The 13656-nt window shown below is 39.7% G+C and overlaps 1 protein-coding gene across 7 annotated transcripts in view; it reads left to right on the top strand.

Moving 5' to 3' along the window:
* The window catches only part of Ankrd12 (ankyrin repeat domain 12), a 104751-nt gene that overhangs the window by 42549 nt on the left and 48546 nt on the right, over window positions 1-13656 (top strand). For 6 of the 7 annotated variants that reach the window (XR_015628700.1, XM_087566578.1, XM_087566576.1 and 3 more), the window contains 4 exon segments: window positions 1793-1861; window positions 6029-6175; window positions 10290-10490; window positions 13020-13162. Coding sequence is in view for 6 of the 7 variants with exons in the window: in XM_087566578.1 (XP_087422704.1) it covers window positions 1793-1861; window positions 6029-6175; window positions 10290-10490; window positions 13020-13162 (560 nt within the window). In the remaining variant the exon portion in view is untranslated. 7 annotated transcript variants of the gene reach the window in all.

Raw genomic sequence — 13656 nt, 5'->3', positions numbered from 1 at the left:
GCGTCTCATTTGAAATACAGCAATTTTTGAGGTTTTTTTTTTTTTCCCTATAGTCCTAGAGATTAAACTTGGGGCCTTGCACATACAAGACTGGCCTCTACCATGGAGCTATTTTTTAACTTATACCTTGGTGGTTTTTATTTGTTTATTTTTAATTTAATTGTATTATTTTATGTGTTCTGTGTTTTGATTGTATTTTTGTCTGTGTACCACATTCATACAGGGCCTGCAAAGGCCAGGAAGAGTGCGTTGGAGCCTCAGAAACTTGAGTTACAGATGGTTGTGAGCCGCCTGATGTTGGTTACTATGGATTAAGTGATGAGTCTTTCCTGATGTTCACTCATAAAAATTCCAGCCAGGTGTTCCTTTACTCTTAGCACTCAGGAAGCTGAGGCACATGGACCTTTGCATTTAGAGGCCAGCCTAGCCTGTATAGTGAGCTCTAGATCATTGTTCCACAGCTATGTGCTGAGGCCTGGTCTCAAAAGTATTAAATAAACAAATGAATTGAAATGGTATGTGGGGCCAGAGCAGATTGGATTCTTCCAAAAGAAGATTAGATGATCAGTTGAACTATTAGTACTTAATTTTTATTAGTAAACATGCTTGGAAGTCCATTTGAGCTATTGTGTTAATCTTGTCAAACAATACGGACTGCTTTTAATAAGCTGTTCAGTTCAGGTGCATAGTTTATTGGTTGCCATTCTTTTTCTTTTTTTGCATTTCCATCTCTTAAGCTATTTCAAACTTTCTGCTTACCTTTATATGAACTGTCCAATATTTTTCATGGAATTCTTGTACATGTTCGATTTGATGTATTTAGTTTGAAATATGTGTGTTGCTGGACAGTTTTGTCATTCAGACAGCTCATTAGCTTCTTTGCTTTTAGTGTAAAGGTCACTTTGTCAACAGTCCCCTTTTCTTGAATGAACCTTCTCATTACTAAACTTAAGAATTTCACATTTAAAGTTTTCATATTTATTTATTTATTTCATGTGTATAGGTTGTGTTTTGTGATTGTTCTCTAATTTGCTTTTTCCAAACTCCTGATGAGTCATTTTAACTGAAGTCATTAATAGTGATTCTGAAAAGATACCTTATATGTCAATACACTGACCCCCTCTACACACACACACACACACATACACACAAGTTAAAGAACAGATGCTCCAGGTGATCACCAGGGCCCTCTGTTGCTGTCACTAATTGTTAGGCAGAGAATCCAGGCTCTGGACCAGGTTTTAGGCTGGGGATGTTGGGTGATTTGTCTTGAGGAGTGCATGCTGCAGTGATCCATATCACTTGAAGTGAGCACAGTTTACTTGGTCTGGGATCTAGGGTGACTGACTTGCATAGAGGTCCTTTAGTCATGGGAATCATTTTGGCGCTCCTAGAAAATGTTTGATTCAACTTATTTTGGCAAATTCGCCTATTTGGTAAATAAAAGTTGCCCATAGTAGGGCAATTTTTAATAAGAACACTTTCTCTTAATATTGACAGAGTTAAAATAGCATTTAAAGAACTATTAGTAAGCAACATCGTGGTGTTATAGAAACTATATGGCTCCATTTCTATGCTTCAAGGTACTCTACTTAGGAAATTGAAATATTATATATTGGCCAAACCTGTATTTTAAATGTCTTTTGTTTTTCCCACATAGTTCTTTTGAAGTAAAGCCAGTGACACATCACTGCCTCACTAACTGGTGGTCTATCAGAGATGTTGCTATGTTGAACTCTGCATTTCCCTCCGTGTGCTTTTTCCTTTTCTCCTGTCTCTTTTCATTCTGTAGATTCAGACCCAGGACATACAAGTGAAAATTGGGGGGAGAGACTTATATCTTCTTACAGGACATACTCAGGTAATTAGATCATCAGGTCTTCCTGCCTAGCCAGTGGCTTCTGTCATGTTTGTTTGGGTACTGTACTGTAAGGAACTTATTTTCAAACCAGTATGTATGTTTGCTAAATTCAGTGGACTATGTGAATTCACCAGCATTTCCAGCCTGTGTTCTGAGTGGGATGCCCAGCACATCCAGCACGTGCTTGCAGTCTGAGCAGTAGGGCTGTGAGAAACTCCACCTGGGTTTTATGTAGAACAGCATGAACGCCATTCATGTAAAAAGCAATCTGCAAGTTGCCCCTCCCTGTGGCATTGCTCAGTAGACTCCTTCCTGAGAGCGGGTGCCCAAGCTCCTTAGTTTGCCTTGTTATGAATTCTTCAGAAATACACCAATTTTCATGAAAAGTATTTTGTTACTTGTTTAGTCATTTCTTCTTTAATATACATATTTAAAAATATTATCCACCAAATTATTTAGCGTTTATTGATTTTGCTTTCTGGGTAGAATTTAAATTATAAATAGTAGATTAAAATATCAGATCGCCTAGATAAATGCCCCTACTAACTTCTGTGTTAGAACTTCTCTAGTTGGTAATAGCTCCAGTTGTTTGGGACTCATAATTACCTCATTTTACAGTAAAGAATAAAACTAGTTGGTTTTTTGTTTGTTTGTTTGAGATGAGGTCCCCCTGGTGGCTTAGAACTCCTTGTAGACCCAGCGTACCTCAAACTCATAGAGATCTGCCTGCTTCTGCCTCCTGAGTGCTGGGTTTTAAGGTGTGCACCACTGCACTTGGCAAGACTAGTTTTGCTCATTTTGATTGATCCTTTCTCTTAAAATTAGTCTTTCTATCTCTGAACTTACTTAAATAAACATTTTATATAGTCCCTGGGTATTTCTGCCTAGCGTTAGCATATAATACTTAGCTATAGAAATTGAAAATGAATGTGTTTCTAATAGCCATTCTACTTACCTTGTAAATAAATTGTGGGGCTGTGGAGGTAGTGAACAACTAATTCACCCTCAACACTGTCACTGAAGCCAACGGCTCCTGATAAACGCTGTTTTCTGTGGAATTAGTGTGCCTTTCCAAAAGAGACTGCTTAGCACTGGTCTTCAACCCAGACATGTCAGAATAGCCCGTGGTCTGCCTGGCACTGCTAACTAAGGCACAGATGCTCATCTGAGCCTGACGGCACCCGCCCCCAGGACTGCAGCGGAACAGCCAATGCAGTTGAGTCAGTGCGTTCCCTGCCTCCCTTAACTTTGCTGGGAAATATTTTTCCAAGAAACAGGTTTGTCTCTTCTCTGTAATAACACTCTACACTTACTTACATGAAAAATGACAGTGTCGAGTGTTCTATTCAATATGACAGGAAAGGGGGGGTATTAACTTTCTAGAATGTAAGATGGGAACTCTGTTTCTGAAGCTCCAAATGTTAAAGAGTAAAGGAGAGAAAGATGGATTTGATGTAAAAATCCATTTTGGTTTTTATTTTAGTTAGTATTAGGTAGATTTCTCAGATTTTTCCTTAATCTCTGAAGAGACCAAGTGAAACTGTAGATTGTGTTAGACACGGTGCTAAGTGATCATATTTATTAGTGTCCCTGTTCTAAAGTTTTGGCCCATTAGAACAAGGGAGCATGTGTTTTCGTTACTAAGACATAGAGTGCCAGGCTGGTATTTCACAGGATAGACCCCACAGAGTCTTACTGATTACTTTAAATTTTACAAAATAGGCAGATGCTGTGCACACTATGGGCCCCAGCGCTTGGCTGATGGAAGTCAGGGGAGTACAGGTTGGGCAGGGAGCCCAGCCAATCCTGCGTGCCAGTACCTGCTCCAAACAAACAACCACCAAAACTGCACACAATTCGAAATAAACTTCCAAGGAGAGCTGTCTAGTACTTAACAATTTTACAAAATAGTCTAATTGTCTCAAATTTTGCTGTTTACACCACCACTGTTCAGTTAACTTTCTTTCCCTAGTTCATGTAAAATGTAAATTCAGAAAGATGTTTAAGGTAATTTAGAAAAAAAAAGTTTATATTGAATGCTGGTGTATTCAATGTAAAATTTTGTATATTTGGAATACATCCAACTTGTCTTCTTCTGAAGTAGTTACATATGTATTCACTTGCTAGTCTGTCTTTTCTATAGCCCAGGTAGATACACTTTAACAGATTGTTTTTCTTTTTTGTGTGTGGGGAAGAGGTTACAACAGTTTCACTGTGTAGTTCTGGCTGGCCTTGAACTCAGAGAAGTCTACCTGCCTCTACCTCCCAGGTGCTAGGATTAAAGGCCTGCATGTCCAGCATGAACTGTCTTCTGACAGTTTGAGGCCAGCCTCAGCTACAAACCAAGGATCTGTTGTAGAGCCACAGGAGGGGAGTATTGGTTAGGGTATAGTCTTGCTGCCAGATTGTACTTCTTATCTTGGAAACATTTTTTTAACTTTCTATTAATGTTTGTAATACTAAATATTTTGATTCTAGAAAACAAATGCATTCACCATATTTAAAAATTGTTATCAGATGAAAAACCATTAAAAACAACAGTAGCTGTTCTTCCTAAACATTAGAAAGCCAAGATCTGCAGGGCCTTACTAACAGAAAGACTCTGTATTTCAGAAAAACTCCAAAAGCTCTTCAGGACTGAGCAGTGATTGTAGTAATGGGTTAACTCTGGGACATACATGAAATCACTCACTATTAATGATAGTGCAGAAATGATAAAACTGAAGGAAAGACAGTGATGAGGTTGATTCTTTTTTAAGTAAGTCTTGAAACATTTGGTTTTGTTTGGAAAAATCAGACATTCCACAAATGGACAGGTTAGGAGTTCACAGTGATTTGAGTCGTTTGTGAGCAGCACAGTCTAAGGATTGCAGCCTCATTTTCTAGAGCATTCAGACACCAATCCCTTCTAGTTACCTGGAGAGGGCACACTGGACCAGGCATTAACTTCTTGTGTCTTGATTATATTTTAGTTGAGTTCTTAAAACTTGTTAGATTTACAACTATTTAATTTTTGCTAATTTTAAATTTTATTAATAGTTTTTATAGTTCCTTTTTCAGGTACCTCTAAACCTGAATTTTAAATTCCAGAAATCGATATCTAAAGTATAACCAGACCTTTGATTCACTTGTGCCTGGTGTCTGAATTAATTTAGGTGAATTCCTAACAGAAAATGCCATCTCTATCCCCTACCTGTACCATCAGTGCAGACTGAGCTCCCCCAGCGTAAACTCACGGAGTTGCTGGGGGTTTTCCCAGCAGTGAAATCTGACCTTGGTGATGGGTTCTCTCTCTAAGCAGGGTTTTGGGAGTTTTGTATCTTTGCAGGGCATGGTTAACACGGAGCCACACAGAATCTTTAGTTTGCTCAGAGTTAGCTTTGATTGGTATCATTCCATGTTCAGTTGTCCAATCACTGCGAGGAATGGATAGTGGCTTTTCTTCAGTAATTATGCTGTGTGGTGAGACTTTAAATGCTCAACCTCTTGCAAGATAGTGCAAGTCTTGCTAGAGTTAGGGAGATCATTATAAGGCTCATTGGTGTGTAGGATTAGCAGCAATACTAGATAGTGTGTGGAAGAGAAGCTTCAAAGAGATAATACAATTGGCTTCTTGTCCCCGGATTCAATTGATCATAGATAAAAAATACTCAGGGGAAAAAAAAACCTACAGATTTTTTTTCTTGTCATTATTCCCTAAACAATGTAGTATATCAACTATTTCATAAAATTAACTAATATTTTATGTTATAAGTAATTTGGGCATAATTCAGAGCACATGGGAGAGGTCATATAGGTTATATACAAAGCCTGAATCATATTTTTCTGAGAGACTTGAGGTTTTATTACCTATAAGAAGTCCCAGAAACAGTCCTTAGAGATATCAAAAGGTAGCTATATTAATGACTATTTGAATTTTTAAAGACATTACACTTTAATAAAACACATAGTTAAAAGTAAAACATTACTAGTAAATTTTTTTAACAGTAGAATCAAGAATATATTTTTCTAGATCTTTCAGAGAAAATACTGCTTATATAAGGTTAGCCGTTTTGTCCGGCTTCCAGTAGTAAACACACATTGTCCGTGTGCACAGCATCTGTTACAAAGGTTGTCTTGAATACTTATATTTGTTTTAGATTCTTACATATTTATTAATCATTGCAGAGAAAGAAGGTCCAGAAAAGAAGAAAACAAGAAAAGAAGCTGGAACTAAGAAGTCCACCCCAGTGAGCATTCTTTTTGGTTACCCACTCTCTGAACGAAAGCAGATGGCGCTCCTAATGCAGATGACAGCAAGGGACAACAGCCCAGGTGACTGGCATCCAGAGCCCCTGAGTTACTGTGTCCTCTCACTGGCCTAGGGTTAGGGTAATCTTGTCTTTAACGATGCTTTTTTACTAGTTTAAATTGTTATCCTTTATTGAATTTAATCAGCACTATTCATAACATCAATTTTTAATTTTCTCATTGTGTATGTGACATTTTATTATTGTATCCATCATTGGATTACAAGGTCTGTAAGAGCAAAATTCCTCTGTCTGCTGGGTGTTAATTAAGTAGTTGTTAAATAAAACATGTGGTTTGAAATTGAAGTATTTGTAAGTGGGATCCTATGTAAATTTTTTAAAAGTAAAATTAAATAAGTCCTTAACTTTTAAGATAAAAATTTAAAAATTTTAGAAAATTATTTATTTGTTTATGTCAGTGTGTGTGCACACCTGAGTATTTGAATGTACCACATGCATACACGAGCGTGTTGAGATTAGAAGAAGGTGTCGGATTCTCCAGACTGTTGGGAGCTGCCAGTGTGCGTAGGATCTGAAGCCTTTGCAGAGCAGAGCAGCCACTGAGCTCCGTCTAGCACTAGTTTATAAGAGTAAACGATACTGCTTTGATTGTTCTCGCTGCCTCTTTGGCTTTTTAACCTTTCTTTTCTACTTGAGACCTTGTGCTCTTTAACGTAGGTATTGGAACATTTCTTTATCTCTGTGTGTACATGTGCACATGCATGAGTGTATGTGCCCAGATGTCACCTTGTGGGATTGGTTCCCTCCTCCTGCCATGTAAGACCTGGGATTGAACTTAGATTGTTAGGTTTGGTGGTGAGCACCGATAGACTCTGAGCTATCTCATCGTCCCAAAATTGATTGATTGTCACTAAGGTGGTAAAGATGGGGCAAGTGGAAAACATGCTGAAGCATTACGTGGTTCTCTGAAGAGGAGAGCCTTCTCCATCTTCAGTGCCTGTCCCACCATAGGCAACCCGTCACTGTTAGAGTCTGAACCTATTTCAGGGGTTCTGGGCATACACACACACAAGTTGTCTTATTTTCCCTGTGTATGCTAAATCTGCTCCGTCCTCAGGCTTGTGACAGGACCTCACTGAATCCCCATGCTGATCTTGAACTTTATGGCCAAACCAGGTCTTTCACTGCAGTTCTCATGTCTCATCAGTCTGTTGAGTGACTCGTCTTACAGGTCTGCACCGCCAGGCCAGGCTCTGAGATGTGTCTGTTGTCGTTGCTAAAGCATTTGTTTGTTTGTTTGTTTGTTTGTTGAGTATGAATATGATCATACTGTATTAATCCACAAGTGGTTCTTTTTATTTAGTATAATATAATTTGTAGTGAACTTTCTTTATTAGTAGGTATAGGACCAGAGTGAAAATCTTCTGACATTACAAATTGTTAGCGATCATGTACATGTGCTCAGAGATGAGGGCTGATAGTTTTCCCCATTTGGTAGCCCCTTAGTCCATAAGAAAGACAACAAACTCATCGGGTTAGACAGTGCAGATGCCATGGCTGTAAGTCACTTAGCTCAGTTCTTGAGTCCCACTGTGCACCAGGAAGTCTTGTGAGCACTTGACACGGTGCTGAGGAAGGTGGGCCCTTCCTCTTGACAAGGGTATGTTTCAGAAATAACTAGACAGAGAGTGAAAACCGCAACCAATGAAAAGGCAGGCTTGGGGAGCCCATTCGCAATGAATCCATCCGCAGGACACATTGAGGAAGAGTGGACAGAACGACTCCAAGAATCAGAGGCTCAAGGGCTTTGCTGTGAGATGGCTTCCTGGTATCACGGGAAGCTATGCCTTAAGGTCTCACCAATACAACTGCCCAGCTGTGAGCTCAACAAGGACACCAACAAACACGCCCAACCAGATGGACGTCGGCCCACGCGGCCTCAATCCTATACAAAGAACCACAGGCAACTGAGTAAAGCTAGGAGTAGGAGAGGGGGATTCCTTGTTGTCCAGTGAGGGAAAAGTTGTCCAGTGTCAGAGTCAGCTGAGAAAGCACATACAAGATTACATGGGTTCCTTTGGGAAAATGCATATAAACATGCGAGCAGACAACTGCTGAAGTGGCCATGGATCTGCAGGGAGGCTTTAGGGGAAGGGTTAAGGAGAAAAGGGAAGGAGAAATGTTGTAATTAAAGTACAATCCCAAAACAACAAAAATTCAAAGGGAAAAGAAAAGTTGTGAAAGATTTTGTATATTTAAAGAGCTCGTAATGATAATGTAACAATTTCTTAGAACACAGGTTATACCTTCTTAGCCTAATAATCTAAAAATTGCCTGGTGCTGATGGTACACACATTTAACCTAGCACAGGCAAGTGGAGCTCTGTGAGCTCAAGTTCAGCCTGGTCTACATAGTGAGTACCAGGACAAGGACTACACAAAGAAACTCTTCTTGAAAACAAAAAAAAAAAACAAAACAAAAAACTGAGATATATTGGCAGCACCACAGAAATAGAGATCTTTTGTCCATATTTCTAAAAGTAACATAAGCCAATGTAGGAAATGTTTTTATTTTCTGTCAATTCATGAACTTGGCTTTTAAAATGATAGTGGAGTATCAGATATACTTGTTTAATGAATAACTTGATGAATTAAAATGTATTTTTCTAATATAATATTAAATTAAAACCCAGATGGAAATGCACTGAAGGCTGGTGTTCACGGCACTGACATGTGAACGTGTGACGTGTGAAGCATGGGCGCTCTTTTCTGATATTATGCACAAATTCAACTCATTTTCCTGTGAGAACTAAGTCAAAGGTCTGTAAGAAGCAAGGGCAGTTAGCAAGAGACCTGTCAGAGCCGCGCTTTGCTCGGCTTCACATCTTCCTAACACTTGTCTGTATTACTCCAGCTGTGTGCATGTGTCAGCGGTGAGTGCAGGGGCCCTCTGACTCCCACAGGAGTCAGCGCCCTGGAGCTGCAGTTACAGGCCTAGTGAGCCACCCAGTCCTCTACAACTCTGGGTGCTCCCACTGCTGAGCCATCCTCTAGTCCAATTCACAGCTTTTTATTTTTGACTTAGTTTGCACATCAAAAAACAAAGCTCTCCACCCCTTTCAGAACCACTAGGTAAAAAAAATGGTTTCTTAGGCAATTACTTTTGAAAATGTAAAGTACTTAAAATCAGCAGTGTCCCCAGAAGTGAGAACAAAGTCTGTGGACTGTAACTTTCCATCATCCATCTGTAAGACAGCACAGCTAGGGCTTCAAAGTATCACCCTCCTTTCCTACACAAGGAAACTGAAAAGTTTTGGATTTCAAACCCAGTGCCTCCCTGCAGATCCATGGCCACTTCAGCAGTTGTCTGCTCGCATGTTTATATGCATTTTCCCAAAGGAACCCATGTAATCTACATGGTGTTCCTTGTATGTGCTTTCTCAGCTGACTCTGACATTGGACAACTTTCCCTCACTGGACAACAAGGAATCCCCCTCTCCTACTCCTAGCTTTACTCAGTTGCCTGTGGTTCTTTGTATAGGATTGAGGCCGCGTGGGCCGACGTCCATCTGGTTGGGCGTGTTTGTTGGTGTCCTTGTTGAGCTCACAGCTGGGCAGTTGTATTGGTGAGACCTTAAGGCATAGCTTCCCGTGATACCAGGAAGCCATCTCACAGCAAAGCCCTTGAGCCTCTGATTCTTGGAGTCGTTCTGTCCACTCTTCCTCAATGTGTCCTGCGGATGGATTCATTGCGAATGGGCTCCCCAAGCCTGCCTTTTCATTGGTTGCGGTTTTCTGTGGTTGCAGAGAAAACTGCTCTTGATAAGGGTAGTAACTGCACTTGTCTGTGGGCATAAGGACAGATGCTTATAGATTGTTATTAGGATTATGCTAGCCTAGGCAATTAGATTTATAGATTGTTATTAGGATTACGCTAGCCTAGTCAATTAGTGGTTGTAGATTCTCCTCCAGTAACCATGGTTGCATTCGCATTAATTACTTAGCTAACCCAGTACTGGGCATGGTTTCCCTCTTGTTGATTAAGTCCCATTAGCGAGCAGTCGGTTACTGCCAAAGTTTGCGTGCAGCTACTGGACCCATGGGGTGACTGTGCCATGCTGGCAGCTGATGTGGTTCATAGGCGACTTGGAACATGACTGAGCTGTCTTCTTTCTACAGATTCCCCACCAAGTCATCCATCACAAGCAACACCAGCCCAGAAGAAAACTCCCAGTTCTTCATCTCGACAAAAAGATAAAATTAATAAAAGAAATGAACGTGGCGAGACTCCTTTACACATGGCAGCTATTCGAGGAGATGTGAAACAAGTCAAAGAGTTAATTAGCTTAGGGGCAGATGTGAACGTGAAAGACTTTGCCGGTGAGACTCTAATGACGCTCACATTCAGGGACTAAAATGAGACATCAACATCCTAAAAAAATATAACATTTAAAAAGTACACTATTCGGGGTTGGGGATTTAGCTCAGTGGTAGAGCGCTTGCCTTGTTCGGTCCCCAGCTCCGAAAAAAAGAACCAAAAAATAAAAAAGTACATTATTCAAAATGTTTGAAATATATATACATATATATATACATATATATACATCCATGTATGTATGTGTGTACATGTGTATATAATATGGGTACATATATGTGTGTATGTATGAACACACACACCTTTATCTCTGTTACATTTCCATGTCAACAATTACTCAGATTTTTACATATGCAACTTATATATACTACTATGTAATTATATAAATTACTTTCTATTTTAGGTAAATTTGAGCATATAATATTTCAATGTGGTTAATTCTTACATAATTGTTTCAAGAATGTTTATTAATATGAACACCGGGGGTATAAGAGAGTGGTATTTATCTTTAAAAAACTATTCTTAAAGTTATTAGTGTGTTTGGGAGAGCAGAGCCACAACATGCATGTGAAAGTCAAGGACAGTAGGATTTTGTGGTGTCAGCTTTCTCCTTCCACATTAGTGTAGGTTCCGGGCCTTGACCTCAGCTCTCCAGGCTTGCCCCACAAGTACATTACATGATGAGCCTTCTTCCAGCATAATTTATAGGACCGCAAACAGTAAGCCTGTAAGAATGTAGAAGTCCTCCATGCTTGCACAAGTCTCGCTTCTTTGTCTTTGGCTACTTCGCTTTTATAGTGTTGCTGCCTTTCGTGTCCCTTTGTTTTGTCCTGTTTAAGACAGGCTTCTCGGGTTGGGGATTTAGCTCAGTGGTAGAGCACTTGCCTAGGAAGCACAAGGCCCTGGGTTCGGTCCCCAGCTCCGAAAAAAAGAACCCCCCCCCCCAAAAAAAAGACAAGCTTCTCTATGAAGCCATGACTGTTCTTGAATATGCTGCGTAGATCAGGATGGCCTCAAGCTCATGATCCACTTGCCTCTGCCTCCTGAGTGCTGAGACCGAAGTCGTGTGCTGCTAAACAGTACTGTAGTGGACACTCTTTTATTTGTTCATATGAAATGTTCTAGTAGAATTGAAATCACTATATTAAAGGAGATACATAATATGATTTTTAGTAATGGCAGCTTACCTTTAAAAAATTATGCATCCATCACTTTATATCTCCAAGTGTATATGAAAGCCAAGCAAAGTGAAACACCTGAAAACCTCAGCAGTTCTGGAGGCCAAGGCAGGAGAATTGCAAATTTGAAGCTAGTCTTGTCTATATAAGGAGTTCAAAGTCAAACCTCCTCTCAACAACAAAACAAGTACACAAAATAGTCCTTTTCTTCATGTCTTCATTACAGTGGAGGTAGAGGCAGGAGGATCTGCCTAGGAGAGGAGCTTAGGAGGGCAAGAGAGGAAGGCACGGATCCATTCATTCTAAGGGAATGCTACATAGTAACTGCTTATTAATGTCCCGTATACTGCAGAATGTACTTATTAGCTACCTAAAGCATACTTTACGGGTCATCTGAGGATTTTACATTTGCAGATTTTTAAAGTATTAATCTGAAAAATGCACCAGAGTAGAATAAAGGACAATATTGAAACATTGGAAGCCAATTCCCCAGATGGGGACTTGTTCGGTCAGTGCACTGCTGAAAAACCTAACAATGAAAGGAAGCGCCACTGCAGGGGAGGCTGGAACGTCCACCCTTGTCTATGTGCATGAGGGAAGTAAGAATCATGTAAAGATTTAAACTCTTATCCGTGGTGATAGGATTATAGACAGTTCTGTTTGTGTTTTCTAATAATTCATTTATGAACACATGCTTAATTATAAAAACAAAGTTACAAATCTTTTTTCTTTTTTTAAAAGATTTATTTATCTACTTTATGTACACTGCAGCTGTCTTCAGACAAACCAGAAGAGGACATTGGATCCATTACAGATGGTTGGGAGCCACCATGTGGTTCCTGGGAATTGAACTCAGGACCTCTGGAAGAGCAGCCAGTGCTCTTAACCACTGGGCTATCCCTCCAGCCTCAAATCTATTTTCCTTAAAACCAGCATTGGGCTGGAGAGGTGGCTCAGCTGTTATGAACCTTACAATTAGAGATAATAATAATAATAAAATAAATAAAATTAAACCAGCATTAAGTCCAGAAAAGATTATATCAACAAAGTAAAAGACATAAAATATAAAGGTTTTTTAACTGACTCTTGACCAAGCCATTCATCTTTTGTCATTTTTCTATAGTTGAGATTATTATGCATTAAACCATATTAATATCAAGCAGATTGAATATGTTATCCAATAATTTAGTTGCATTGAGATTAGTCTTCCCTCAGATGAGCCTCAGTGTTCTTGTTTATTCTCAGTGGTCTCTTCCGCTTTGCCTTCTCTTTCTGTTTCATGTTCAATGTAGAATTGGTTACATGGAGATAATGAATGTGGAAAGCTTCTCCCTTAAGTTCATATTCTCACTTTAGGTTGGACACCTCTGCATGAAGCTTGCAATGTTGGGTATTATGATGTTGCTAAAATACTCATCGCAGCGGGAGCAGACGTTAACACGCAAGGGCTGGACGACGACACGCCCCTCCATGACTCCGCCAGCAGTGGGCACAGAGATGTGAGTATAGGGCTCGGTTCCCACTTCAGTCCTTGCTTTCTCTGCTCATCTTTATTTTTTCCATTTTTTCCTATTTTTTAACTTCTAATTTGTACCTAATTTGACTTAGCATTTTTTCATAACGTAAGCTATGTACTTCATAAAGCAAGGGATTAACTTTAATCCTAGCATTTACGGGACAGAAACGGACAGAGCTCTTTGAGTTTGAAGTCAGTCTGGCCTAGTGAATTCTAGGCCAGCCAGGAATTCCCTGAAAAGAAATAAAATATGTGATTTAATTGATAATCGGTTAAATAATTTGGCAAGCAGTTTATTATCACACTTTGGTCTGTTAGATCAGTCAATAACTCTGGTTTGAACACACTTACAGGAGAGGCCGTGCTAGGCTGCTTATCTTTGTAGAAGTGTCTGTGACCTTGTGCGATGCCTATGAGGGCCAGAAGAGAGCACTGGAGCCACAGGAAGTCAGGTTTCAGACACTTGCTGGCTGCCCT

The sequence above is a fragment of the Rattus norvegicus genome, chromosome 9 (assembly GCF_021556685.1).
Source record: "Rattus norvegicus strain SHRSP/BbbUtx chromosome 9, alternate assembly SHRSP_T2T, whole genome shotgun sequence".
Classification (NCBI taxonomy): Eukaryota; Metazoa; Chordata; class Mammalia; order Rodentia; family Muridae; genus Rattus; species Rattus norvegicus.
Note: the sequence above shows the minus strand (reverse complement) of the source record. Positions and strands in the feature narration are given on the sequence as shown.